Source organism: Eucyclogobius newberryi, unplaced genomic scaffold, assembly GCF_026437365.1.
Source record: "Eucyclogobius newberryi isolate DKJ021-1_F unplaced genomic scaffold, fEucNew1.0.hap1 SCAF_4, whole genome shotgun sequence".
Taxonomy (NCBI): Eukaryota; Metazoa; Chordata; class Actinopteri; order Gobiiformes; family Gobiidae; genus Eucyclogobius; species Eucyclogobius newberryi.
This window is the reverse complement of record NW_027316056.1, coordinates 13,909,193-13,936,038: the sequence shown is the minus strand read 5'-3', so window position 1 is coordinate 13,936,038 and position 26,846 is coordinate 13,909,193. Positions and strand designations below refer to the sequence as shown.

The 26,846-nt window shown below is 40.1% G+C and overlaps 2 protein-coding genes across 4 annotated transcripts in view; both read left to right on the top strand.

The window, feature by feature from the left end:
- The window catches only part of LOC140377049 (SEC14-like protein 1), a 38,011-nt gene extending 22,182 nt beyond the window's left edge, over positions 1-15,829 (top strand). For 2 of the 3 annotated variants that reach the window (XM_072462323.1, XM_072462321.1), the window contains 15 exons: positions 2,174-2,323; positions 2,490-2,621; positions 4,201-4,329; positions 5,215-5,494; positions 6,337-6,446; positions 6,569-6,758; positions 7,499-7,587; positions 7,765-7,835; positions 8,609-8,780; positions 8,874-9,008; positions 9,488-9,622; positions 10,266-10,517; positions 11,497-11,675; positions 12,043-12,069; positions 13,872-15,829. In XM_072462323.1, coding sequence (XP_072318424.1) covers positions 2,174-2,323; positions 2,490-2,621; positions 4,201-4,329; positions 5,215-5,494; positions 6,337-6,446; positions 6,569-6,758; positions 7,499-7,587; positions 7,765-7,835; positions 8,609-8,780; positions 8,874-9,008; positions 9,488-9,622; positions 10,266-10,517; positions 11,497-11,675; positions 12,043-12,069; positions 13,872-13,977 — 2,157 coding nt within the window. In that variant the 3' untranslated portion in view covers positions 13,978-15,829. The remainder of the gene's footprint in view (positions 1-2,173; positions 2,324-2,489; positions 2,622-4,200; positions 4,330-5,214; positions 5,495-6,336; positions 6,447-6,568; positions 6,759-7,498; positions 7,588-7,764; positions 7,836-8,608; positions 8,781-8,873; positions 9,009-9,487; positions 9,623-10,265; positions 10,518-11,496; positions 11,676-12,042; positions 12,070-13,871) is intronic. The other variant, XM_072462322.1, reaches the window with a different exon arrangement.
- A 1,733-nt stretch (positions 15,830-17,562) lies between these two features.
- Positions 17,563-26,846, top strand: part of LOC140378172 (endonuclease V-like) — a 42,635-nt gene continuing 33,351 nt past the window's right edge. Inside the window, exon 1 of the mRNA XM_072463888.1 lies at positions 17,563-17,731. Within this exon, the coding sequence (XP_072319989.1) occupies positions 17,565-17,731 (167 nt within the window). The 5' untranslated portion in view covers positions 17,563-17,564. The remainder of the gene's footprint in view (positions 17,732-26,846) is intronic.

Here is a 26,846-nt window from a genome sequence, read left to right as displayed (position 1 = left end):
TTGATTTGTTGGTAGATATGCCTTTTTATAGTTATTGAAATTATGCTAGTTGACTAATTGAAAATATAATTGCGGACTACTAAAATAATCGTTAGTTGCAGCACTATTGTTGATTTGGTCCAGCACAAGGTACAAAGTGTAAATGTTAAACACTATGTATGTACTATAATTTAAAATAAAACAACCAAGTTTAAGGTGCACTAAATAACTAAAGAACATTTCCGACCTCCACCAATCACTCACTCGTCATATTCATACACGGCACTGACTTTCTCCACACTCTAATGTTGGAGCATTAGACAACAACTCATGATTATTATTCCTTATCCAAGAGTTTGTTCATGTTGTTTTACTTAACATGACTCAAGTCTGTCATCAGCACAGCAGATTGTTGTTGGAGAAACTCTGAAGCATATGGAGTTCATGCTCCACAGAACACGGCTCTTTTATCAGCACAACTCAGATGGTGCCTCTCTCCGACTCCGAACGTCTTGTTCGCACAGCGTCCTTTAGTCCTTGTCCTTCTTTGCTCTGCTTTCTTTAGTCGTGGACTGTTTGTCCTGGTCAGTCTTGATCACGCATTGTTCTTTTGCGAACTTAATCAGACGGCTTCAAATTCTCTAATCTCAACGATTTGTAATTGTATAAAATCAAGATGTGGGAAAAGTGGTGTGCTCGACTCTGACATGACAAGTTCAAGTGAAATGTATTGGTCTTACAAAGTCTTGGCTGAAATGATATAAAAGATAATGCTATAACAAAAAGGACTAAATAAGGACAGTCAATAAAAGGTGCCGTCCTAAAAGCGGGAAAACAACATTTTTTTACAACAGTTTTGAGTGGCCAAAATGTTTTACTTTCCTAACACATTCCGAGTATGACTCAGTTCACATCTTTCAGAGGTCAGAGAGCGTTTTGCTTATAATGACTCATGATAATGCAAACAACATCTAGCACTCTTCCTGCTTTGCAAAAGAAATAAAACGCTTTAAACCTGGATGCAGACGGAACACTGCGGCCTCATTTTGACCCTAAGTGCTGCTTTTACTTTTTTATATCTGTTCTGTAAGACAAATGTACTTTATTACATGAAAAATTTGGTTCAGCCACCATGATTTTTTCCTTATCAACGTTTTTTTCCACAATTCTCATTTAGGCATTAGTGTATTGAGTTAGGAAGCCGTGTGCACTCCTGCTCTAGTCAGAATATGTGGCCAGTAGTGAGTAGTTTTGAAGGTCATTTGTTGTAGACCATACACACGTGGAGACACATGTTATGAAGTAAAAACAAAGTAACACTCTGGTCCTGTTGAGCAAATCATTTTTTGTTGCTTTTCCATCTGTCTTTTGTTGTGTAACTGTGTCTGCTGTAAAGCAGGATTTGTCTCATGCCTTTAAGAGAACAGTTGGAGACATTGTGTTTTCCCTGGCCACGGGTCGCTCTTGTGTGTTCAGACCTTTTGTGGTCAAGTGCTAAAATTGGTCTAGAGCCATTCTGCGCTGCGTGGATGGGTCTGAGACGAGCTTAAGGGGCTTTTGTTTTGCCTCTCACTTGTTCTCTGCAAAGGCACATATTCTTCCCACCTCTTTGAACTCTTTTTCTATCGGCTGTTGTGATGGAAAGCCTCTACATTTGGTTACAGTTGAAGAAATCAGAAAAAGAATCACACAATCGCTTTAGTTTTATCATGTTTAATGCTTTCAATTTGACAAAGATTTATATTTTTCACCTTATTTTCCTATCATGCCGTGTGTTATAGTTCGGGGTGAGACGAGACACTATTCCCATGAGACGAGATTAGGTCCACAAGAATGAGAAAAGAAAAGAGTTTGACATCATTTATGATTAAAAAAAAAAACCCTGTTGAGGTTCAGTTTGCAGTTTTGGCGTCACAATTTTAAAAAATGAGTTTAAAATTTTTGCTGACTTTTTAATGCATCTTCTCAAAAGATTAAATTTACCTGCGCTTGAACCATTTTTTTGTCCTGACCAATTGGGGCAATCTTTTCTTACTAGATCTCATCCACATCCCTCGTCCCATCCTTAGGAAAATAGGAAATATAATTATCTATAGTTGGTTACATTTTTTTTACATATTCTACCACAGCTTCAATCTCAGTCTTAGTATGACTTGAATCTCATATTTTGTTCTTCCCTCCTCCTGTGTTCCAGGCCTACGAGCGCCGCTTCCCCACCTGCCACCTCATCCCCATGTTTGTAGCCAGCGATGTGGTCAGCGAGGAGACCAGTGAAGACGGCAGCACCATCAAGATCGAACGGCGCTGCGCCCTGGATGTGGATGCCCCCCGCCTCCTCAAAAGGGTATGCCGGCGGTGGTCGATGTAGAATGTGAAAAACGTACTTTGACTAATATCTGATATAATAACACATACATTTGCCTTGGCATTTCCTATTGTGTAATTCAATTTACCTGTATATGACTTGTTAAAGTGATCTAATTCGCTGGTTTTATTATCTTTTGTAACAGATCGCTGGCATGGACTATGTTTACTTCATCCAGAGAAACACTCTGAACCGTAAAGAGAGGACACTTCATATCGAGTCGCACAATGAAACGTTCTCCAACAGAGTCATCATCCACGAGACCTGCTGCTACTCGGTCAGTGCTGACTCTTAACTGATGAATAGCAACTAAAACCTCAGCTTATTACTCAAGTATTCGTTATCTGGACTATACATAGACGTCGAAACATGAAGAGGTTTGATGTGACTCAGACAGAACAGGTATTACATCCAAATGAGACTTGAAATGTGAAAAGGAAATGTTGTTATTGTCTTTTTTATCGCCATATTAAGTACAAACCTCATATTCACAGACCTTTTACAATCCAAACAACAAATAGATTAACCAAGGCAAGGCAAGTTTATTTTTAGAGCACAATTTGTACATAAAGCATTTCACATAACACAGATAAAATCATAAAATAATCATTAGTTGCAGCCCTAATTCATACTGAGGTGTAACAACAAACACAAACAACTCAATTGTCCCGTTGGGTGCTTCTGACTATTCCGGACCCAAACATTTTAATTAAACAGATACAGTAGATCCCACATTTTGGACAAAAACATCAACAACCTCTAAGATTGGCGTGTGCGAAGCCGCTGGAGCCGCTGCTTCTTTCACTGCACTGAGGCTCGTCCCAGTTGTTCCGCTCCCCGATCTTAGCCATGCCCTTTTCTACCTCTTTGTACTACAACTCCATGTTCCGTGTACCTTGAGTAAATGAGGCTGGGCACTTTGCTGTAGGCTCTAACCCTGCTACTTTTAGTTTCTGCCCGCTCTGATCTTCTCCCGCGCTCGAACAGTGCAAAGCGTAAGTGGAGTGGACAGTGCAATTAAACTGAGCTAATGGACTGGCTAAGGCGCAAATAGCTCGGTAGTCATGGCTAATGACGCGGCCGGCCCCGAGCTCGAGGACGCATTTGGCTCCTATGAAATGCAAGTGGAGGAATGTGCAAAAGAACACGCGTAAAGCCATGTAGTTGTGTAGGATTCTAATGGCCAGGCTGACACATGGCCTCCCACTCACTGTAATCATGGCGTTCGTGCAACATCCTTTGGTGATGCTGGGTATGTGGTTTCCATAGTAACATCTCTATAGTTTTATGTAGAATGTGTTCACTATGGAGGGACACTATAGCGTTTAGATGAGTGTTTAATTATTTTTAAATGTTTGAAAGGGTTTGTAAAGCCGCTTTTATATGATGAGTGTCTTTGTTATTGAAAAAGCAGAATAGGGTTGTCAAAAGTATCAAAAAACGGGTACTAAATGATGAAACGGGTACTCATTAGAGGAAGTATCCATCCAAACACTAACTTTAACAGGACAAAATAGGACAGTTTCTGAACAGCTTTATCAGAAAGATCTCAATATTTAATAAAGAGTGCATTTTTTGTGTTGAGAAGTTCAGTTTATTGTCTAAAACCTTTGACCTAATGAAGAGCATTCTGAATTTTCATATTGGCATTTAAGTGTGTATCGAGAATGGAGCATATTCCTTTCTATTAAAATAGAGTTTGACATTTGAGACCACACTAAAGTTACATTTTTCTACATTAGATTTTAGTGTTGTTGTTTTTAAACTTATTATTATTTCTGTTATAACAATTTGGTAGGTTATAAAAGGCTGTCCTTAATATATTAGTTGACATATTTGCGTTGTGTCTTCCACAGGTTCATCCCGAGAATGAAGACTGGACTTGCTTCGAGCAAACGGCCAGCCTGGACATCAAGTCCTTCTTTGGCTTTGAGAGCACAGTGGAAAAGATTGCCATGAAGCAGTACGCCGGCAGCATCAAAAAGGTGTCAACAATGTATTCCATAACTCTTATGTTCATAGCTTATGAAAACATTACAGAGAAGGTTTTGTAAGTGTCTGAAGATGGAAATGGATATTCTGTTGTGAGAAATGAGTGGCGCTGTCAAAGGGGTTTTGGACGAATGAGTCACTTTTCTCGGGCTGTATCGGCTTAAAAAGACTTGTATAATCATTGGATGTGGGCAGTGGGTCGCTCGCTGTGGACACTGACTCACTGGCTGCCATGTAACAGAACTGGTCCCCTCAAAAGCATTATGTAAATGCAGAATCTTCTAGAAGGAATACATGCACAGTTAATCTTTCAAGACATTTCGAGTAACAATAAAACATAATCTATTAACAAAAGATAGTGGCTTTTATATTTATACATTTCAGACAAACTGTATTAATCCACAAGGGGAATTTCTTAACACTGAATATATTGGTAATACAACTAAAAATAGTAGTAAGAATGGTTTTAAAGAGTTTCAAAATGATCTTGAGCTTTATCAAAGATCACATTGTAACATGAAGAAAGAAATGCAATTTGTGTTGAAAATTACAGTCTTTTGTGCAAAAAAAGATCAAATAAAATTAACAACCAGTTATTACTTGAAAAACCAACAGTGGCTATGTTTCCATGCAGAACCGAAAATCTGATCATCTGATTTCTGGAGATTTCTTTCTGATTATTTACACGTGCAGGTTGTGACAAGGAAAATGTTGCAAACTTCCAAGTGGCAAAAACTACTACTACAACAGTTGCTCTAAAGATCTCTTGTTCACGTAAAAAATACCAAAAATGTGATCTAATTCTTTGGTTATCCGTTTATTTGAGCGATCAGATTTTTACTGGCCAGTTAAACTAACGTCTTTGTTTCCTCTTCTAGGGAAAAGAGATCATCGAGTTCTACCTGAAGGAGCTTGAAGATGAGGGCATTATGCAGGTGCCGCGCTGGTCGCCCTCCTCGCAGCCCGCCGCCCCGCCCAGGCCCACCACTCTGTTCACCAGCCCCTGCGTCCTCCCCGCGCTCCCGACGTCCCCCATTACCCCTGCCGTCCCCACGCCCGCCGACACCAAGGACGGAGCCTGCGGAGAAACCAAGCAGGAGAGCAGCCTGGTGCTGCAGACGGAGAGCCTACTGGAGCTGCTGACCGGGACGCCTGAAGGTCTGAGCCTCAACTTAAACTCAAGCCATGAAATAACGAGATGATGTACTGGATGTGCTGAGGTGGAGCTTCTTTAGTTTCTGTTTAGAGGAATTTGTTAGACATAATCAGTGCATTTCATCTGCAATATTAGTTTGTTTTTACCACAAGAGGTTTGAAATGAAGGTAAACCGTCGCTGTTAGGAGGAGTGTGAAGTATCGATTAAAAACACAAGACTTTAACAGTAAAGTTTTAGAATGATCTTCAGCAGAAAGCTAGATAAAGTACAATTATTTTGTGTTGAAAATGTCAGTTTATCATCTTAAACCTTTGACCAAAAAAAATAACATTGTGGCATCAGTATTGAGAATTGAGTGTATTGATATCCCTTTGTATCTAAATCGAGTTTGAAAATTTAGTACCGTGGCAACACTAATTAGGAGAAATCAAGAATGTAGGGTTGAATTTGATTGACACGATGGTTTAACTATATCGTTATTAGAGATTGACCGGTATGTTGTTTTCCCCATGGACGATGCTGATACCAATAGTTTAGAATCCAGAGAAACCAATGGCCGATACAAACTTTTAAGGGGGCAGTGTCGTCTCGTTTTGTGCAGTTCCCTCTTTGCACTGAAGTGTTAAAATAAAGCTTTGTTTATTGCTTAGGCAGCAGCTCGACCAAAAAAAACTATCGGCCTCTGCTGGAGAATTAAGGCTGATTAAAGATATGCTAAAAAGTGCACATAATATAGGCTCTGTATACTGATATATATTGTGCTGGTGAAGTTTATTTATTTAAACACAGTACATGATTTGCATTGTACTGTGCAGCTTTAATAGATTTTTTGCTTTGTTGCAGATAAATTGGATGCAGATTATATCAAACGTTACCTTGGCGACCTCACTCCGCTGCAGGAGAGCTGTCTCATCAGACTTCGGAAATGGCTGAATGAAACGCACAAGGGAAAGGTGATCTTTAGTTTATCACTTATTATCACTTATTTAATCACTTTCATACATACTTTTATAATTGCTTTTATTTCTGGTGGAACTCACGTCTACATTGACAATATTTCTTATCCGTTTTCTAGATTCCGAAAGATGAGCACATCCTTCGTTTCTTGCGTGCGCGGGACTTCAACATCGACAAAGCGCGGGAGATTCTGTGCCAGTCTCTGACCTGGAGGAAGCAGCACCAGGTGGACTATCTCCTGGAGACCTGGACCTCTCCTCTGGTCCTTCAGGACTTTTACACAGGCGGCTGGCACCACCACGACAGAGGTACAGCATCGTGTCCTAAAAACCTGTGTTGAATTTGATGTTGTATCCTAAATTGGAAGACTGCTGACTGTTTTCTTTCATGGATTATTGACTATTTGAGAAAAAAATCTACAAACATAATTTATTTTGTGCCCATAAACTTGCCATGTTGTCTTGTCTTTGTCTTTCCAATTTTATGCTTGTGTGATAAGGATTTTCTTTTTGTTTCGATACTATGGGAAGTCACGATATCAAATTTTTTTCAACAATTATTTGCTATTATTGACATGTAACAAAATGAAAATTAAATCATTTTCTTCCTTTCTAATACACTATAATACACTACCGTTCCAATTGGGTGTGACCAATCACTTTTCTGAATGCAGAAGTAAAGTTATTGTGATAAAAAACACCCACTTTAAAAGCCCTTTACATCGAAATGACTTCTTTTCGCTTCTAATAGTCAGAATTATGATTTTTTTTAGTTCTTCAATTGCATTGTGACCTGAATAATTACTTAAATTAACTGAATAATCTTGACATCCCTATGCGAAGATGTTTAATACAATTAGTTTAACGTGCATAGGCCCTGTAAATATAGCGATATTAACCATAATCCAGGTCAACAATTCAAAGACAAATATTACCATAGAAACTCAAATATTATAGGCTCTTTAGGATGATACAAACATCGCGTGACCTCGCCCTACATAACTGTACAAATAAAAAGGTGCTAAACTTGTGCCTGTGTTCTCCCGTAGACGGTCGGCCCTTGTACATCCTGCGTCTGGGTCACATGGACACAAAAGGACTGGTGCGAGCCCTGGGTGAAGAGTCGCTGCTCAGACACGTATGTAACCTGCCTGTGCAAAACTAGGTCTGTGTCTGTGTGCGCTGGAGTTTACCGCAGTTTGTAGGTCAGTGGCGGCCGGCTTACAGGTTAGGTAATGAACGCACACAGCAACTGACAAGAGCGCCAGCACAGTGACGTCTGCGAAGAATCAAGCTAAATGTATGTCTGTTGTAGGTTCTTTCTATAAACGAGGAAGGACTGAGACGTTGTGAGGAAAACACCAAAGTCTTCGGCCGACCGATCAGGTACGACACACAAAGTTATAGTTGTGGAAGCAGTTTATATTGTACATTTCGTATAGTAATGTTCATAACTTGGATGAGGCAACAAACTAAAGGGGGAAATGTATTGAAATCTGAATAATATCGCCGTTGTAGTTTTGGAAATACACTTGTATTGTATTTACAACAATTAAAATGACCTCAAATAGACAGAAATGTGCAGTGTTCGCTCGCAAATGAGTGATATTTCTGCTCATTTGTGATTCATTTTATGGCCCAACACATTTCGTACAATACATGAACCTCAACTGAGATATTTACAATCAAATTCTTGTTGCATTGTAAAAATACCATCAAAATATTGTTGTAGAGAGTATGCAAAAACACCCCTACGACACAAACTATGGAAAATGTTCCCAATCTATTTTGCTGAGCTCTCACTATAATATTTGTAATCCGTTCAAATGGCTATACATAGACAAAATGCATCTTTTTTGTATTCCCATCCTCTCGCCGTGACCTAATTCCCAAAGCGACGGGAACTTAGCTAGTATCTGTCAAGTGTCGGCTTACTCAAACAACTGGAGGTGACTGGGATACAAGCCAGTCGTGAGCAAATTATGAATGGGTCCAAACACGTCGCACACGAATACACGAGCGGGGAGTTGTGGAGGGCACTGAAAGGCATCCAAATTTAGCGAGTATTACTGTGCCCACTTAAGCCTCGCTGACAGGGAGGGCAGCTGCTGAGTGTCTGCAGTATTTATCAACCCTGCGACCTTCTCCGTCTCTCCTAGCTGCTGGACGTGTCTGGTCGACCTGGAGGGACTGAACATGCGTCACTTGTGGAGACCGGGAGTCAAGGCGCTGCTGCGGATCATCGAAGTCGTGGAGGCCAACTATCCCGAGACTCTGGGACGCCTGCTTATCTTGAGAGCCCCCCGTGTTTTCCCCGTCCTCTGGACACTGGTGCGACGCCGATCTGTTCACAAGTGATAAAATACAGCGCGTTTTCCAAATAGTTTCTGGGCGTACATGGTTTTTGGTCTGCTTTCTTTGCAGGTCAGCCCGTTTATTGATGAAAACACACGCAAGAAGTTCCTCATTTACGCGGGCAATGACTACCAGGGTCCGGGCGGCTTGGTGGACTACATAGACAAGGAGATTATCCCGGACTTCCTCGGAGGAGAGTGTATGGTGGGTATTTAAAAACAGACATTAAATACTTTGTCACTCAATCAATTAAGGCTGCAGTCGACAAAAGAAATGCTTGGTTGTCTAAAGACTTGATCGAGACTATGATTCGACCACACAAAGTGCACTGACAAAGAAAAGAAGTACATGTAGATTGAAGTACAAGTATATTTACATTATTGTAAAACTGCAGAATAAGTTCATAATCCATTTTGAAATATTCCACCATCATCATCATCTCCTTTCTGCAGACGTCTAGAACAATAATTATCTGACTAATTGGACTTTTGGTTGATTTAAGACTGAATTAAGACTGAAAATGTTGGGCAGGGAGAAAATTGTGCTAGACAAGTTTCCCCAATGAAGATTACATAACTAACATTTTATAATTCTATTTAAATCCAGTCTAAATACCGTCCAACTACTAAATACTATGTCTTGCTCTTGTTTGTATGTTAATATTCCTGGTTTATTTGGTTCAGTGCGAGGTGCCCGAGGGCGGCCTGGTTCCAAAGTCCATGTACCGAACGCCCGAGGAGCTGGAGAACGAGGACGTGCGCCTGTGGACAGAGACCATCTACCAGAGCTCCAGCATCTTCAAAGGAGCTCCACACGAGGTCAGAACAAACGCACGGGTTATTATCATTAGCGCAACTATGTACGTTTCTCAGTGGAGGGTCAACGTCTTCTCTTCTCTATTAAATGTTGCTGGAATATTCCACGAAATGGACGATAAACTTTGCAATTTCCAGAAAGACAAGGCAGTGAATTCGCCAGACAGTAAACTTGCATGTGCTGTTTAAGGTTGAACGAAGATGTTGCTTTTTTAACAAGGCCTGCCATCTAGTGGGGATTAGCGGTACATGAGTGAACTGCTGCAGTTTGACACGTTGTGTAAGACGGCTGAATAACCAGTTCACACTTTTCACAAGGTCATGGTGTTATAAGAACATCCTTCACAAAGAAACGTTGAGTGGGCTTTCTAAATGTTTGCCACACAGATGCAAATGCTGTGATTAGTTCTCCCAATAATCGATTAACAGATTTAAATTTCACAGTAAATGTTTTTTTTTTTTTTATTATTGAAAGAATAAACACAGACCAATCAAAACTTGTGTGTAAATAAAGATACAGTCCGGTAACATTGTCAAAAGAGAAAAAAAAAAGAAAGTGTGTTTCACAGTAAATGTAAAAGGATTTAGGAATAAGGCCAACTCTCTCACGCTCTTTCCTCTCCACATGTCGAACTTGCCGCTGCAGATCGTGATCGACATCATCGACGCCTCCTCCGTCATCACCTGGGACTTCGACGTGTGCAAAGGAGACGTGGTTTTCAACATCTACCATTCCAAACGCGCCGCTCAGGCCCCGCGTAAGGACCCTCTGGGCGCTCACGGCATCACGTCTCCCGGAGGAAACAACGTCCAGCTCATCGACAAGTCCTGGACGCTGGGCCTGGACTACAGCATGGTGGAGTCTCCGCTCACCTGCAAAGAGGGCGAGAGTGTACAGGTCTGCACCCAGGACAGAACTGACAAAAACACCTTCTACTTACTGTGTGGAAGTAGTTATTCTGGAATATGTCGAGACAGATGGATATTAACTTCATTAGATCATGCAGTAAAGTTCAAAGTGGCCAGCTGCTTTCAGAGAGGCAATAAACAATCAGTCTTTGAATAAATAAATCACTAAAATGCAATAAAAACTGTTAATCCATAGTAGCTGTTTTCTGTATAAACGATATGGTTTTATTACAGTTTATTCGAGTTTTATTTATGCTCCGTCTCTGATTTTCCAAAGACAAATAGCCAGACTACAAACTAAACTAAACATCCATTCATTAATTTAGGGATGTGTTTGTGAAATGTCATTTAATCACATTGTTGCCGAGTTTTCTTCTTTTTTAAATCTGTTGTTGTTGTTGTTGCTAGTAACCATTGTGTTCTCCCGATACAAACATTTCAAAACTCTTATTTCGACACTAAGGAATATGCTCAATACTTAATATCTATTTTAAGTGAACAACACACAATATATATATATATATATATATATATATATATATATATATATATATATATATATATATATATATATATATATATATTTTTTATAAATACATTTATTATTCAAGTGTGACCTTGGCCAACGTGAAAAAGTAGCAGCACATAAATCAACACATTTAAGGAGAAAATAAAACAGAACTAGTATAAACTTTACCATATGTTTTAAATTGGATCTGATAAAGAGCTCATTCTAAAACTGTTCAGAAAAGGTCACATTTTGTCCTGTTTAAGTGAATTTTTGTATATTATTCAAACGTGTATCTTGTATCGATTGGTATTTGGTTTTCGATACCTCTCACAACCCTATTCGCTTACTTACTTGAAAACTAGTTTGTAATCCACAGCACTATTGCAGATTTAGTGATGTTTGAACTAAATCCATCAGTATAATGTCACTTCAAAGCGTGAATCCTCCTTCTGCTCAGGGCTCTCACATCACGCGGTGGCCCGGGTTCTACATCCTCCAGTGGAAATTCCACAACATGCCGGCCTGCTCCGCCACAAACCTGCCCCGGGTGGACGACGTCTTGGCAACGCTGCAGGTTTCCTCTCACAAGTGTAAAGTCATGTACTACACTGAAGTACTGGGCTCTGAGGACTTCAGGTTGGTACTTTTTTGCCGACAACTTGAAACGTATCTGAACATTTCATTCAATATAAATGTGTATTATTCAGTCATAATTTGGCGTGTGATCATAGTGTTAGTGTTTTTATTTATTCAAAGCACCCGTCCTTTTTAGATCGCTCATTTTCACTGCCGTATCCTTCCGTTTTTATCCCCACAACCGCTCCCTTCGCCTCTGTACGACGTCTGATTTATCCGTGATGCTGTATATTGACTTTTCGAATAGCTCCTGTTGAAATGCCGTTGTAGGGCTGAATTGAAGATGCTGTTGAGATTTCTTTTAATCAGCTTTTTCTGTCCGATTTTGCTTACAACCCACTCCTGCTCTGTCTTCTTCCTGTTGAAGAACGGCTTGCTATGATGTGCGAAGTTTGTAAGTGGACCGTGTTTGCCCCTCCTCCTTATTAGCTCGTCGCCGCTGAAGCCATTTTTTGCTTTTGGCTGCTGCCTGTTTTTTAACAAACGCTTTTTAACGGCAGAGCCAAAGAGATGCTTTTCGCGCATCTGAATTTGCTTATGGATTCTCAGCGTTGCCTAACAGATTGTTTTGGCTGATCGCAGAGAATAACACTTAAGTTATCTACCACACACAGGCTGGCTTCATTTTGCTTGCATGACGACTAATAAAATGTGTAATCTTTGGGTTGAATAGCCACACAATCTTAACATTTTAGATGGTCATTCATCATCATGTGTACATTTCATTTTGACACCCATTAATTTGCATTATCCAACTATTTAAATATTTTTTTCACTTGTTCATCATTTATCTGTCTCTGTTGAAAATACATTTATTGTAGTAATGCTGCTGTAGTACATATTTTTGTGGTGTAGCTATGGGAAAGCTTTTTCAAAATAACTGAACATGTATGTGGCTTTATTTTGATAAAAAACCCAAACAAAACATGGTCCTTGATTAACAAAAAAAATAACCAATGGTGTCATGTTTTGCCATCGGCAGCAAGTCCTTGAACGTGCATATTGCCACCACACAATGTTGAGTCTAAAAGCACATTAGAACCAAATATTTAATCTATACTGTAAATAAAAATCTATTCTGATTTGTTAAACATTTGCAATTGTAACAAGACAACAATGAAACATACAAAACAAAGGGGGCATTAGTTTTGGACTGGGCTTGGTAAGTGTCTTCCGAACACTGAGGGGTGCAGCCTGTGGCAGAGCCTGAGCATGTTTTGGGTGTTTGTACACTGGGCACAGATGTACATTTAGTCACTAGTGGGTGTTTGTATTGCCATGGGGTTATTATAACACTTTATTTTAGGGTACACTTCTTAGCATTAAACTAGCTGCTTCTTTGCATAAGTGTAAGTGGTTTTAATGCAAGTTCATTTTTATTTATTTGTCCCTTATGTCTTATTCCGCATAACCTGCGAAAAGACCTTTACAAACATGTTCCTATTAATAACCTCCTGTCCTAAAGTTTATTAATGGGAAAGTGTTTCATTTATAGCAGAATATGGTTATGTAGAATAAAACCTCATTATTCGCTCTTTGGGGCACCTGCTCGTTGCATAAATAAATTTAATTAAATACATTAATCAGAATTACCTTTATTCATCTACAAGTGGGAATTATTTTTTTCACAGACCAACCAGCAGAAGAAATAAAGTTATCAAATATATATATATATATATATATATATATATATATATATATATATATATATATATATATATATATATATATATATATATATATATATATATATATATATATATATATATATATATATATATATATATATATATATATATATATATATATATATATATATATATATATATATATATATATATATATATATATATATATATATATATATATATATATATATATATATATATATATATAAGCTCAAATTATATCAGTATCCCAGTAAGAATAAAGTATAAATCTGTCCTTGAACTAAACCCCCTTGAAAAACAGGCAAAGCATGGCCGGTTTATTTGGATTGCTTTGTGTACAAATGTTGCTCTACAAAGTGCTTTACACAACAGGAAAAGATGTATTCACAAACTCCAAAGTTACCACTTACAAGTACACAAATGAGCAGTTAGCTATACATTAATAAGTGCAACCTGAAATAAAGTGTTGGCTGAACGTTAAATCCAGCTGTAAATCATTTGTAACTCTTTGCTCTGCTCTCTTCAGAGGGTCCATGACGAGCCTGGAGTCCAGCCACAGCGGCTTCTCTCAGCTCAGCGCCGCCACCACCTCGTCCAACCAATCACAGTCCAGCTCCATGATCTCCAGGTAGAGAAAGGAGACTTTGAGGAGGACGTCAACTCCCATAATCCTCCATTCTCCAACCGTCAGCCTGTTCCACCACCTCGCATTTGTTCCTTATTGCACAGCGAGTCTCTAAAAGGAACCGACGCATGCCTGCACAAAACCGAAAAAATAAGTCCATTCACAAGCAAAAACAAAAACTATGTGTACAGATTCAAAGGGCTCATTTTTGCACAAAGGTCATATATTTTTTGCGCCTGGCGTCATCGTTGGGTCACGTTTTAAAACCCGAGCATAAGCGGAATGTTTATGCGAGGCGAGGAAGCTGCACAAAGCAATATTTCGTTCAAGATGGGATGAACGCCACTGGAGGGCGCTGTTACATTTATGCATTCACATGAACACGCAGCACTTTTTGAAAAACGCAAACCTCATCCAAACGCGTTGAACGGACTGGACGTGCTGTTACATTTACGGACTCGCCACACCGTCTTTGCTTTATCGGGTGTTTCAAGGTCAAGTGTCAAAGCAAACGGTTAAATGAAACATTAAAAAAAAGTGTTGCGATAACTGCGACGTTTATAACGATAATGATTCAAGGCAACAGCACTTCACAGTTACCATTTTGTCTCATTAACTTCAGATAAAACCTCTATGTCGTGTAACTCTTAGCGTTGTAATCTACTAGTCTAGAAGCAATACGTTTCTACTTCTATCGTGTGAAATAAAAACTCTATCATTATAATATTTGTAGAGTATATAAATAGGAGATTTTATGGGTGCTTGGTTGGAGATTATTAGAATGCGCCAGTGTCAAAGTAAAACTGAGCCAGATTTATCATGATTATTACTTGCTTTTGTCTCTTGCGTCCTTCCAGAGACATTTGCCGTCTTGTGTGAGGTAAAGAGGAACTAAAGAGGTCAAGAAAGATGCCTTGATGATATTGAATTTTGAATGTGCTCGTAGTGATTAGGAGTCTCTAATCAATTACTTGCCTGAAATGGGGAGAGCTGTGATATGAACTGCCATTGTTGAACTATTACTTTTACATAACAGAGCCTATATTTGTCTTTTTGGAGAGAATGTTACTTGTTGTTACGAGGGAGCGTCAGTCGTCATATATTGATGCTGCAATGCTTTCAGTTTTGTTACTGTTTTTGGATTGCATGATGGTGTGGAGTGAGCGAGGGCTTTAGAGGGTAGAGTTTGCAAGATTTCAGAAATACAGCCATTTAAGAGCCATGTGTCTATACCATTTTAGCCTTTTGTAAAGTTATACTAAAAATATGCTTAGAAATCTTTTCTTTTAACCACTGGAACCACTGGAAATTGGACAGAACAGCATGCTATTTTCTAACACACCAAATCAAAACGGTTACATTTGTTCTTAATTTGTACAAATGTTATTCGTTACAGAACAAAGGACAACAATATGCAAAAATATTGAGGAAAAGTCCATTCAAATGTGAAAATGAGTTGATTTACAAGTTTAAAGTGGATTCATTTACATAATTACATGCGTCTGTTGTCATTTAAAGACTGAAATTGTCATTAATAACTAAAGTATAAAAGTAAATTAACATAAAAATTTGAAATGTTGTTTGAATAAGTTTTCATGAGAAGAATAATTTTGTATTATCTGCAGCACTTGTAAATCTTTTTGTGGATTGACGAGCCTGTTCTAACCCATTTTAAATGTCCCTGTTGTCGGTTACCAAATACATTTTAAGTATTTAAAAAAGGACCGTTTTGAGGGCTACAGCCATGGAGCATGTCTATATATACAGGATTAAACCTTCTGTAACTAGCTTCAGCTTACGTCCATTCAACGTTTACCTGCGCCAACATTTGTCTTTGATTTCAAGTTCTGCTACATCTTTCTCATAAAAAGAGGACAATTTTCAATGCATAAAATGTCATGTTGATTGATTCTCGACTTTTACATTTCAAGCGTCTACGTGTGAATAACTGGACCCCAATCTCATTTTCCCAGATGAGGGCTATAATTGTGGTGTCTGACTGTTTGTCTTTCTGCTTCTCTCAACATCTTTGCATATCTTTACCTTGATGTGATGAAATGTGTAAGAGTCTTTGTTTGAAATAAATAATAAATGGCGCCTTCACATTTTTGGAAAATATTAAACTTGGACTATAAGAAAAGTAAAAAATTTTGTCATCTTAATTTTTCTTAAATATTCAGCTTTGTGTATTTTTATTCCCGTTATTTACAGGGGAAACAACATATAATTAATGTTTTTTTTAAATTTGATATAGTTCAAGTATTTATTTTATTTCGTCTACAGAGTGACGGAATGTTGGCGACTGGTGACATCATCGTCACAGCAACTGTACGGCATATGGCCATGTATTATGCAGTCACTCGCAATGTCTTGTTGCCATTGCACGGCATCTAGTTATTATTATTTATTATTATCATTATTATTATTATTATTATTATAAGCCAGTGTTATTAAATATTTAAATAAAAGTAGGTGGCGGAAATGTAACACTTTGATACCAACCGCCATAAACCACCAAAGAAGAAGAAAAACAAGAATAAGCAAAAACTATTTTATTGTTGACTTTAAGACGACTCCAAATAAACATTGTAAGCTTTTACACAATTGTGTACAGATTAAACAATACACATAATTGTCATAATGATAAACTACCTTGGAAATATTTGTGGAGAAAATAACATGTGACATCACAATAGGTGCTCATTCCATCTGCATTTCATGCATAATTCACACAAAAGACATTTTTTCTCTTGCAAACATTCCTTCAACTAAAGTCATTCACATATATTTTATTTGTCAAATAAAAAACATTGTGACACTAGATGAGTTTTGGCCCAGTGGTTGCTGTGTAATTTCCTAGTGTGATGTCATCAATCACAACCAAGAAGTTGTGACCCTAAAAATATATATTTTGGGATAAAATGTGTATAATTTTTAGCAACATTTTAAATATATTTAACTTAACTGCATTTTAGTTCAATGAGTAGTCCAACCTGTCATAAGCACTGTTGTGCCCTGTTGTGATGCTGGTTCATAAAACAGGAACTAAAGTGTTGTAAAATGTCTTCTAATGCTGTCCTCCCATTCATGTGTGTTTATTTAGTATATCTTAATAGTTAGGAGGAAATCACCAATTTTCAAATCAAATATCAATTTTCAAATATCTAAATTGAAAATTGAAGTTTATGAAGATTTATTGGTCTTTTTTGGTCAAAGAAATTATTCGGCAAAATCAGGAATAGTGTTGGTGAGTTTATTCCCAGAAGTGCAAAAACAATGCAGAACAAAAAAATAATAAAGAGATATTTACAGTTCGTACAACACTCTGGAGCCAGTGCCTGAGGTGCACACAGCACACTGCCGCTGAGGTGATAGAGGCTCCGCCCCCAAAGCAATTAACAGCAATAAATCAAGATTTTTCTTTGAATAGAAACATTCAACTTTCATGATTAATACAACAAATTTACAAATATGACTATATACAAACTTACTTATATGTGTAGTGTTTTAAAGCAAAAGGGGAAAAATATTAATTTCACCAAAAACGTCACTTTACATGTCGTCACACGTGCGCCCAGCGTGTGACGCAATATTATGCGGAAGTGCGCGGGGCTCGTGTTGGCAGACCAAAACATGGAGAGCACGACGGTCCCCGGGGCAACCTGCGACGAGGAGACAGAGTTATTATGGGGAGACATGTCTGGCGTGTGTCCCCGAGACGGATACGAGGACTCCGGAGGGGACAAGGAACTGTTGGCCAGGTAAGAAAAGGGACAGGTGTGTGTGGCTGACGAAGCTGCTCCGTCACTGTAGAAACAATGAATAATATCAGATAAACTTCATATCTATTAATCTAGAACTCCCGCCTCAAATATCAGATTGGTGGTTAATATTTCCTCTTCAAAGAAACTTTCCAGAAGAAGGATTTCAAACCACATGAACATTACTGAACCCAGATCTGTAAAAATATTTATCTTATGACTATCATGTCCTGGTTTTGTCTAACTTTAGTTGTGTTTTATCACGCGTCTTTGGGAAATAAGAGAAAGTTCGAGTACATGAAGAGAATCCAGTGACTGAGGGTGTGGAGTACTTCAACAGCTCCCAGAGACAGGAAGAGTGAAGAGTGATATATAATTATGTATATTTGTACAGATTATATAAACATTTAGTTTTACCTGAAGTTATAGTCTTTATAGAGCACTGAGCATTGTTTACTCTCAGTCCAAATAATCCTCATGGAGCACTAAATGTTGTTGTTGTTGTTGTTGTTGTTGTTACAGGAAGTGGCCGGCAGGTGTCACTGTTACCGAGAGTTTCCTCGGAGCCAAATACAAAGTACCGGTGTAGTAGTATCTAGCCTGTAATTAGGCCTAAATTATAGAAGACAATTCACAGAAAGCCATGTTTTATTTAGACTTCTCTGGCCTTTCCGTGGCCGGTGTTATGCCGGCTAAATCCTCTGATTTCACTTTATTTCTACACAATTATCTCAATATATAAATACAAGGAGAAAATAAATATATTCTCAACATCTTGACATAAGTATTATGTCTGTATTTGATGTAACAAATAAATGAATAAATACATACATACGTACGTACGTACTTACGTATGTATGTATGTATGTATGTATTTACTTAGAAGACCCCATCAAGAAAATGTGAGAGAAAAAATCACCAGTCTTCTTCAAGACTGATGGTATGTGTACGTACGTACAGTACAGTACAGTACAGTACAGTACAGTACACTACAGTACAGTACAGTACAGTACAGAACAGACCAAACGTTTGGACACACTGCAGAGTGAAGACAAAATGGCCAACAAGTGCTATGCATCTCTGGAACTTCTTCAAGACTGATGGAAGACCATTTCAGGTGACGACCTCTTGAAGCTCATCAAGAGAATGCCAAGAATGTGCGAAGCACTAATCAAAGCTAAAGGTGGCTACTTTGAAGATCCTAGAATATAAGACATACTTTCTTTTTTTTTAAAGTATATAATTCCTATTCTTATTCCTAGTATGTGTTAATGTATAGTTTTGAGGCCTTCAGTGTGAATCTACAATTTTCATAGTCATGAAAATAAAGAAAACTTTGAATGAGAAGGTGTTTCCAAACTTTTGGTCTGTACTGTACATACATACATACATACATACATACATACATACATACATACATGTATGTCTCTCCTCTGTCCATCCTCTGTCTCTCCTCCTCTGTCCCTCCTCTGTCCCTCCTCTGTCTCTCCTCTGTCTCTCTGTCCCTCCTTGGTCTCTCCTCTGTCAATCGTGAAAGGTACTGATGTTCCCCCTGGCTACAGGCTATTGTGGCCTGTTCAATAGACAATATGATTGGTGATGTGGCTCTAGGTGCCTCTAGGTGGCTCTAGGTGGCTCTAGGTGTGCTATTCCTGTGCCAACACCTCGACGGCTCCATGGCGCACGGCTACAGTGCTTGTAAACTTATTTGTTGTTAAAAAACAACAACACAAGAATCTCATCCAGCGATTGCCCACACGTGTTGTTCAGTCCCGCTGTATGTGACGAGGCAGCAGCGGACATGTCATTACGAGAGGGAAGCAACACTAAAACCCCTAAGTCAGACGCAAAGTCGGGGAGGACGATCTGCTGTCCCGCTGATCAGAGAAATATTTGTATGTCAACCTCTGAAAGTGGCTTCACCTCTGCCTCTGACTGCTCTGATTTGGGTATTAGAGGCTTCCAGAGCAGAGACAGGGGAGCATGCACGATCTTTTCATCACCTGTCTTCACTTGTCTTCAGCTTTGACTCCAGCTTTGACTCCAGTGTGGACTATTCTCAACAAATTGCTTTTTTACATAGATTTTTGATGTACTGACTTGTACATCTGGTAAGATAGTACATATAGAGTTTTGATTTGCAGTGGGATTCTGATTTAGACTTCTTGTCGAAACGAAAAAATAGATAAATAGAATATATATAATCAACACACACACGCACAACATTCCAAAATACATTTTATTTTATTATTATTATTATTTTAAATTGGAATAGAATCTGGACCAATGCAACAATAGTCTAGGAAAAAAGTGGTACCAAAAATAAATATAAATACGTCATCCGGTTATTTGAATGTGATTATTCAGGTCACAATGACATCGTATGAACTAATAAAAGTAAGAATTGTGAAAATCATAGGCAGCAACAGCAGTTCACTTTATCCTCCAAAAACAAAACAAAAAACTGAAATTTTATCTGGCTCTATATCATTCAGAAACGTGCCAATGCTGTTTGATCATGTGCCAACAATCGTGAATAATCCTAACCGTAACCTTGATATTGTCATTGTAAACTACATGGATTACCAAAGCGAACAGGGTGACAGAACTGATCATTAACCAAACACTTTAACACTTTAACTACCATGCTACTCGTTAGTCAGGGTAGGGCTGCAAACGATCTGTTTCTGACATTCTGTCTCTTGTGTCCTGTGAGGGCCAATGCTACTGACTATAAAACAAATGCACACATTCAATTAATCGTATGTCTTATACTCGCTCCTCTCTCTGCTCAGCCTTTACCTTTAACAATCTGAGTCTGAGCAGGCCCAACTGTGATAAAAGTATGCGATCTCCTGCTTTGTGCACATGCAGGGATTTGCTTTTTACAGAGATGTTAACACTGAGGAGAGGGAGGAACGAATGTGCGACACTACCGTTTCTATAATGGGTGCATTTGTTTTCTAAAGTAATCGTAGTGGCAGTGGCATCCAGAGGAGATGTATGTCCACCTGGCATGTCTTGTGCGTTCTTGGAATGGGGGGGAGGAGACAGATCCACTGCGTAGGTCCCACATGAACGAAGGACAAAAACAGACTTATTTTAATCGTTTGCAGCTCCGCCCTGACTAAATAGCAACTTCAGAGATAAAAAGAAGGATTCATAGCAACCACACTTCAGATCATATGTTCCAGACGCTCTGCTGGTTTAGCTCAGATGATTCACACGCAAATACACTTTTTATTTATTTTTTTTACGTTAAAAGTGGCAATAGTTTCGGTGGAAGGAATACTTTGAGGATCTCCTTAATCCCTCAGTCACGTCTTCCGAAGAGAAAGTAGAGACCGGGGACTCGGAGGCTGGCTCATCCATCACCCAAGCTGAAGTCACTGAGGTTGTTCGCAAACTCCTCGGTGGCAGGGCTCCGGGGGTGGATGAGATCCGCCCTGAGTACCTAAAGTATCTGGATGTTGTAGGACTGTCTTGGTTGACACGTCTCTGCAACATCGCGTGGCGTTCGGGGACCGTGCCTCTGGACTAGCAGACCGGGGTGGTGGTCCCTCTGTTCAAGAAGGGGGACCGGAGGGTGTGTTCCAACTACAGAGGGATCACACTCCTCAGCCTCCCGGGCAAGGTCTATTCCAAGGTACTGGAGAGGAGAATCCGACCGATAGTCGAACCTCGGATTCAGGAGGAGCAGAGTGGTTTTCGTCCCGGTCGTGGAACACTGGACCAGCTCTATACCCTCCATCGGGTGCTCGAGGGTTCATGGGAGTTTGCCCAACCAGTCCACATGTGCTTTGTGGATCTGGAGAAGGCTTTCGACCGTGTCCCTCGGGGTGTCCTTTGGGGGGTGCTCCGGGAGTACGGGGTCCGGGGCCCTTTGCTCAGGGCTGTCCGGTCCCTGTATGACCGGAGCAGGAGCTGTGTTCGCATTGCCGGGAGTAAGTCAGACCTGTTCCCAGTGCATGTTGGACTCCGCCAGGGCTGCCCTTTGTCACCGGTTCTGTTCATAATTTTTATGGACAGAATTTCTATGCGCAGTCAAGGGTCGAAGGGTGTCCGGTTTGGGGACCACAGGATCTCATCTCTGCTGTTTGCAGACGATGTTGTCCTGATGGCTCCATCAAACCCGGACCTGCAACATGCACTGGGACGGTTTGCAGTGAGTGTGAAGCGGCTGGGATGAGAATCAGCACCTCCAAATCCGAGGCCATGGTTCTCGACCGGAAAAAGGTGGCTTGCCCTCTCCAGGTGGGTGGGGTGTCCTTGCCCCAAGTGGAGGAGTTCAAGTATCTCGGGGTCTTGTTCACGAGTGAGGGAAGGATGGAGCGTGAGATCGACAGGTGGATCGGTGCAGCGGCTGCAGTGATGCAGTCGCTGCATCGGACCGTTGTGGTAAAGAGGGAGCTGAGCCGAAAGGCAAAGCTCTCTATTTACCGGTCGGTCTACGTTCCTACCCTCACCTATGTTCATGAGCTTTGGGTAGTGACCGAAAGAACAAGATCGCGGATACAAGCGGTCGAAATGAGTTTCCTCCGCCGTGTGGCTGGGCGCTCCCTTAGAGATAAGGTGAGGAGCTCGGCCACACGGGGGGAGCTCGGAGTAGAGCCGCTGCTCCTCCACGTCGAGAGGAGCCAGCTGAGGTGGCTCGGGCATCTGTTCCGGATGCCTCCTGGGCGCCTCCCTCGGGAGGTGTTTCAGGCATGTCCCACCGGGAAGAGGCCCCGGGGAAGACCCAGGACACGCTGGAGAGACTATGTCTCTCGGCTGGCCTGGGAACGCCTCGGGATCCCCCCGGAGGAGTTAGAGGAAGTGTCTGGGGAGAAGGAAGTCTGGGAGTCCCTGCTCAGACTGCTGCCCCCGCGACCCGGCCCCGGATAAAGCGGAAGAAGATGGATGGATGGATGGATAAAAGTGGCAATAAATCTAAAGGCTACTTGAACAACTTGATCTATAAGAGTGTGCATAAGAACGCGGTTGGACCACAGAAATAGAATTAGTTTGACATAAGAAAGAAATGTCCTATTAATCACTCAAACTGCGCTTGTTTTAATAATGAAGGCCTATTACGGATGCTTTTGTAGTAATTCATTTTTTAGTTTTTGTAAATATTGAACCAAAAACATATCAACTATAGTAAAATAAGTTATAGGCCTAAATGATTTTATTAGGCATAAAATACCATAATAATTCAGAATATGTTATAAGAATAATATAAGCAGCTTAAAAAAGGTTAAACTATGATCTGTAGGCATCTGTGTGTAATAATCTCAAGGCAACACGTGGACTCCAGCACAAAACCTCAATGTAACGCCTCTGGAATGCACTGCCGTCCGTGGATCGGTTTATTCTATAGACTTTATTCCCACCCTCTGCTATTGACTGCTATGAAACTATATAAAGCATTATGTGAAAAGAAGGCGAAGAAGAAGGAAAGCAACTACAACAAGAACAACAACTACAGTCTGTAGTTGTTGTTGCCAAGTCTAAAGTTTAGAAAGTCTAGAAGTAGAACTATGGTAGGTGGCGATAATGTAACACTTGGATACCAACCGCCATAAAACACCAAAGAAGAAGAAAAAGAATGTGTGTACTTTAGATTCCTTTCTGCTTTGATCCCATGAGCCTTGAAGACGAGGCCTTTCCCTGGAATAAAGTCTAGCAGTAATAGTAATGCAAAACTTGAATACCAACCGCCATAAAACAATAACAACTTTTCTTTACCGTATAGCGTAAAACATACTTTGAACGCATAAAACTACAGTAGGTGGCGGTAATGTAACACTTTATGGATGCCAACCGCCATAAAACGCCAAAGAAGAAGAACACAGCGGTACGAGTCAGAATGGGCAGAAACAGTCTGCATGTGACTCAGTGGTAAAAGTCATCCACAGTGACGAGAAGTAACGAGAGTGTCTTCTCCTTGAAACGCCGTATTTACAGCAGTGGCGCTGTCCCAGAGGCTGTGGGGGGCGTGGAGACTTTTTTTAATCTCCCAAGGAGGGCGCGCCAGAACAAGTTTGAAAAGCCCTGGTTTAATGTGAGATCCATGAGATCCACTGATGTCTTCTGTTCCCGAGGAAAGGCTGCAGGTGTGGGAGAGGTAAGAGCGCACATGTCAACAATAGGATTAACTGTGACTCCGTAATAATACGTTTCAATGCATAAATCTGAATAAATCTATTAGAAATGTTCTAATATTATATTATAAATATCATTGACATAGGGATGTCTTCAAAATATCGATACGACGATATATCGTCCGTGACGATATATCGTCCGTATCGTCCTGCCCGTATTTTTTATTCAAAAAAGGCTTTAAACGAGGTGGACTAGTACTTTTGATCTGCTGTTTGGGGCTCGCCGAGGCGAGGAGGAGCTGTGGACCTGATCAGAAGCTCCTCTCGGTTGAGGCGAGGAGGAGCTGTGGACCTGATCAGAAGCTCCTCTCGGTTGAGACGAGGAGGAGCTGTGGTCCTTATCAGAAGCTCCTCTCGGCCGAGACGAGGAGGAGCTGTGGACCTGATCAGAAGCTCCTCTCGGCCGAGACGAGGAGGAGCTGTGAACCTGATCAGAAGCTCCTCTCGGTCGAGGCGAGGAGGAGCTGTGAACCTGATCAGAAGCTCCTCTCGGTCGAGGCGAGGAGGAGCTGTGAACCTGATCAGAAGCTCCTCTCGGTCGAGGCGAAGAGCAGGTGTGGACCTGATCAGTAGCTCGTGGACCTGATCAGAAGCTGTGCTACTGCAGCAAGTTCAGACCAGGCCAATTGTTTGGCAAGAAACATGCAATACTTTACTAGAATGTGTTCCTTATATTTCTATTTGGATCAGTTGTATGAAGTTATTAGAGCATAATGGATTTATAAATAATTTGTGGATAAACATGAAGGCATGAACATGAAATAAATGTATAAGATTTCATTGAAATTTTATAAAAAAAATTATTCAGAGTAAAAACAATATCCATTCGGTAAATTTTTAAGACCCTTTTTACAAAAATGTATCGGGATACATATCATAATGAGGGAATTGTATCAGAATATACAGGTATTGGGATATGTATCGTAGCGCGAGGGTCTTGGCAATACCCAGCCCTAATTGACGTATTGAGCTACAAAGTTTTGTCAATACCGCCCATCCCTACTTAACACTTATGTTATTTATAATTGATTGACTTATATAGCGATAGGACTAATGTGTTGTGTATTCTTATAGATGAGGTTAACTTTAAACTTTGAGACGACAGTTACTTTTAAATATCTATGTGAAAACACCGTCAACTGTCCGTGTTTTAAACATCTGCTGACCAACTGACCACCAATATGTTTCCACTGAAGTTGCTAATAATTTGTAGTTCCTGAATAATGCAGCTTGGCCATATTGCGGCCCTCTTTGCGCCTCGTGTTCTCTTCAGCCTCAGACAGTAGCCTTGTTCGGCTCCAGACGGCTCTGGCAGATGTCTCCTCTTGTCCCAGTGCTGCTGTTCCTCTGTCTGTGACTCTGGAGTGGTGCCACGAGAAACTATTGATTTGTGGGATTGTGATGAAGAGGTCGGCTTTAGCTTCACGACTGTGTTATGGTCCATATGCTGTCATCTGCGTTCCCACTGCCGTGTGTGTGTGTGTGTGTGTGTGTGTCTGTGTGTCTGTGTGTCTGTGTGTCTGTCTGTCTGTCTGTCTGTGTGTCTGTCTGTGTGTCTGTCTGTCTGTGTGTCTGTCTGTCTGTCTGTGTGTCTGTCTGTCTGTCTGTGTGTCTGTGTGTCTGTCTGTCTGTCTGTGTGTCTGTCTGTCTGTGTGTCTGTGTGTCTGTGTGTCTGTGTGTCTGTGTGTCTGTCTGTGTGTCTGTGTGTCTGTTTGTCTGTGTCTGTCTGTCTGTGTGTCTGTGTGTCTGTGTGTCTGTCTGTGTGTCTGTGTCTGTCTGTCTGTGTGTCTGTCTGTCTGTCTGTGTGTCTGTGTCTGTCTGTCTGTGTGTCTGTCTGTCTGTCTGTGTGTGTGTGTGTGTGTGTGTGTGTCTGTGTGTATGTCTGTCTGTGTGTGTGTGTGTCTGTTTGTCTGTGTGTATGTGTGTCTGTGTGTCTGTCTGTCTGTCTGTCTGTCTGTCTGTGTGTCTGTGTGTCTGTGTGTCTGTGTGTCTGTGTCTGTCTGTGTGTCTGTGTGTCTGTGTGTGTGTCAGCCATGAAACTTCAGGTGAAACAAAGAATGGCATTGGTGATACTGATTACAAGTTAAGTTTAGTTCAGTTTGTTTCTTTTTCATGAGACGGGGACAGTGCACAATAAAAAATGGCAGTGCATATGACAGTTATACTATACTTTTCATTAAAATGTATTGCTATATTTAAGATTTTGCTTAGTTTTTCCCAATTTGACCATTTAGGTTTAGAATTGTACTTCCTGGTTGGACATGAGCAGCAGATGTGACAGAGGTAGAGGTGATTTCACAACTGTTAGTTAGCAACCATATTGTAAACAAGGGCCAAAATCCATCTAACTTACGTAATAGTTATGATTTGACAAATAATAATACCTGAAAGCACCTTTTATATAGTTCAATTATTATATAAACTGTAAAACTGTCAGTTGTGTGTGTCTATTTTTGATGGAACGTCGCTTATTGATGACATAGACGGAGTTATTAGCTCAGCACTACAATTTCGCTTCGCAAACTGCTTCTTGACTGATATAAATCTATGATAAATATTTACCACAGATGCTATCCAACCAAACAAAGTAATAAATAGAAAAACCTTAGAGCCTTATATGTGCTTTACACTGACACAAACAAGTTCTATTACAATTATGCATTGTACCAGGTTGTGGTACTTGTGCCAAATCAATCAACTCATTGCATCACATATTATTTCCTTTTGCATTATGTGTCTGAAGTCCATCTCACATCATTCAAAACTATTTTGTTATTTTTAGGGTCAAAGATGATAATAATAGACTTATGTATTGCTTACTATGCAACTTACTTGCTTATAATAAATAAAAATGCCAAATGACAATACAGGCCTATATAATAAGGGGCTGCAGTGGTCAACTATTAAGATAATCGTAATTTTAGAACCATAATCATTATCTGGACGAGACAGACTCATAAATCCATGCCAAA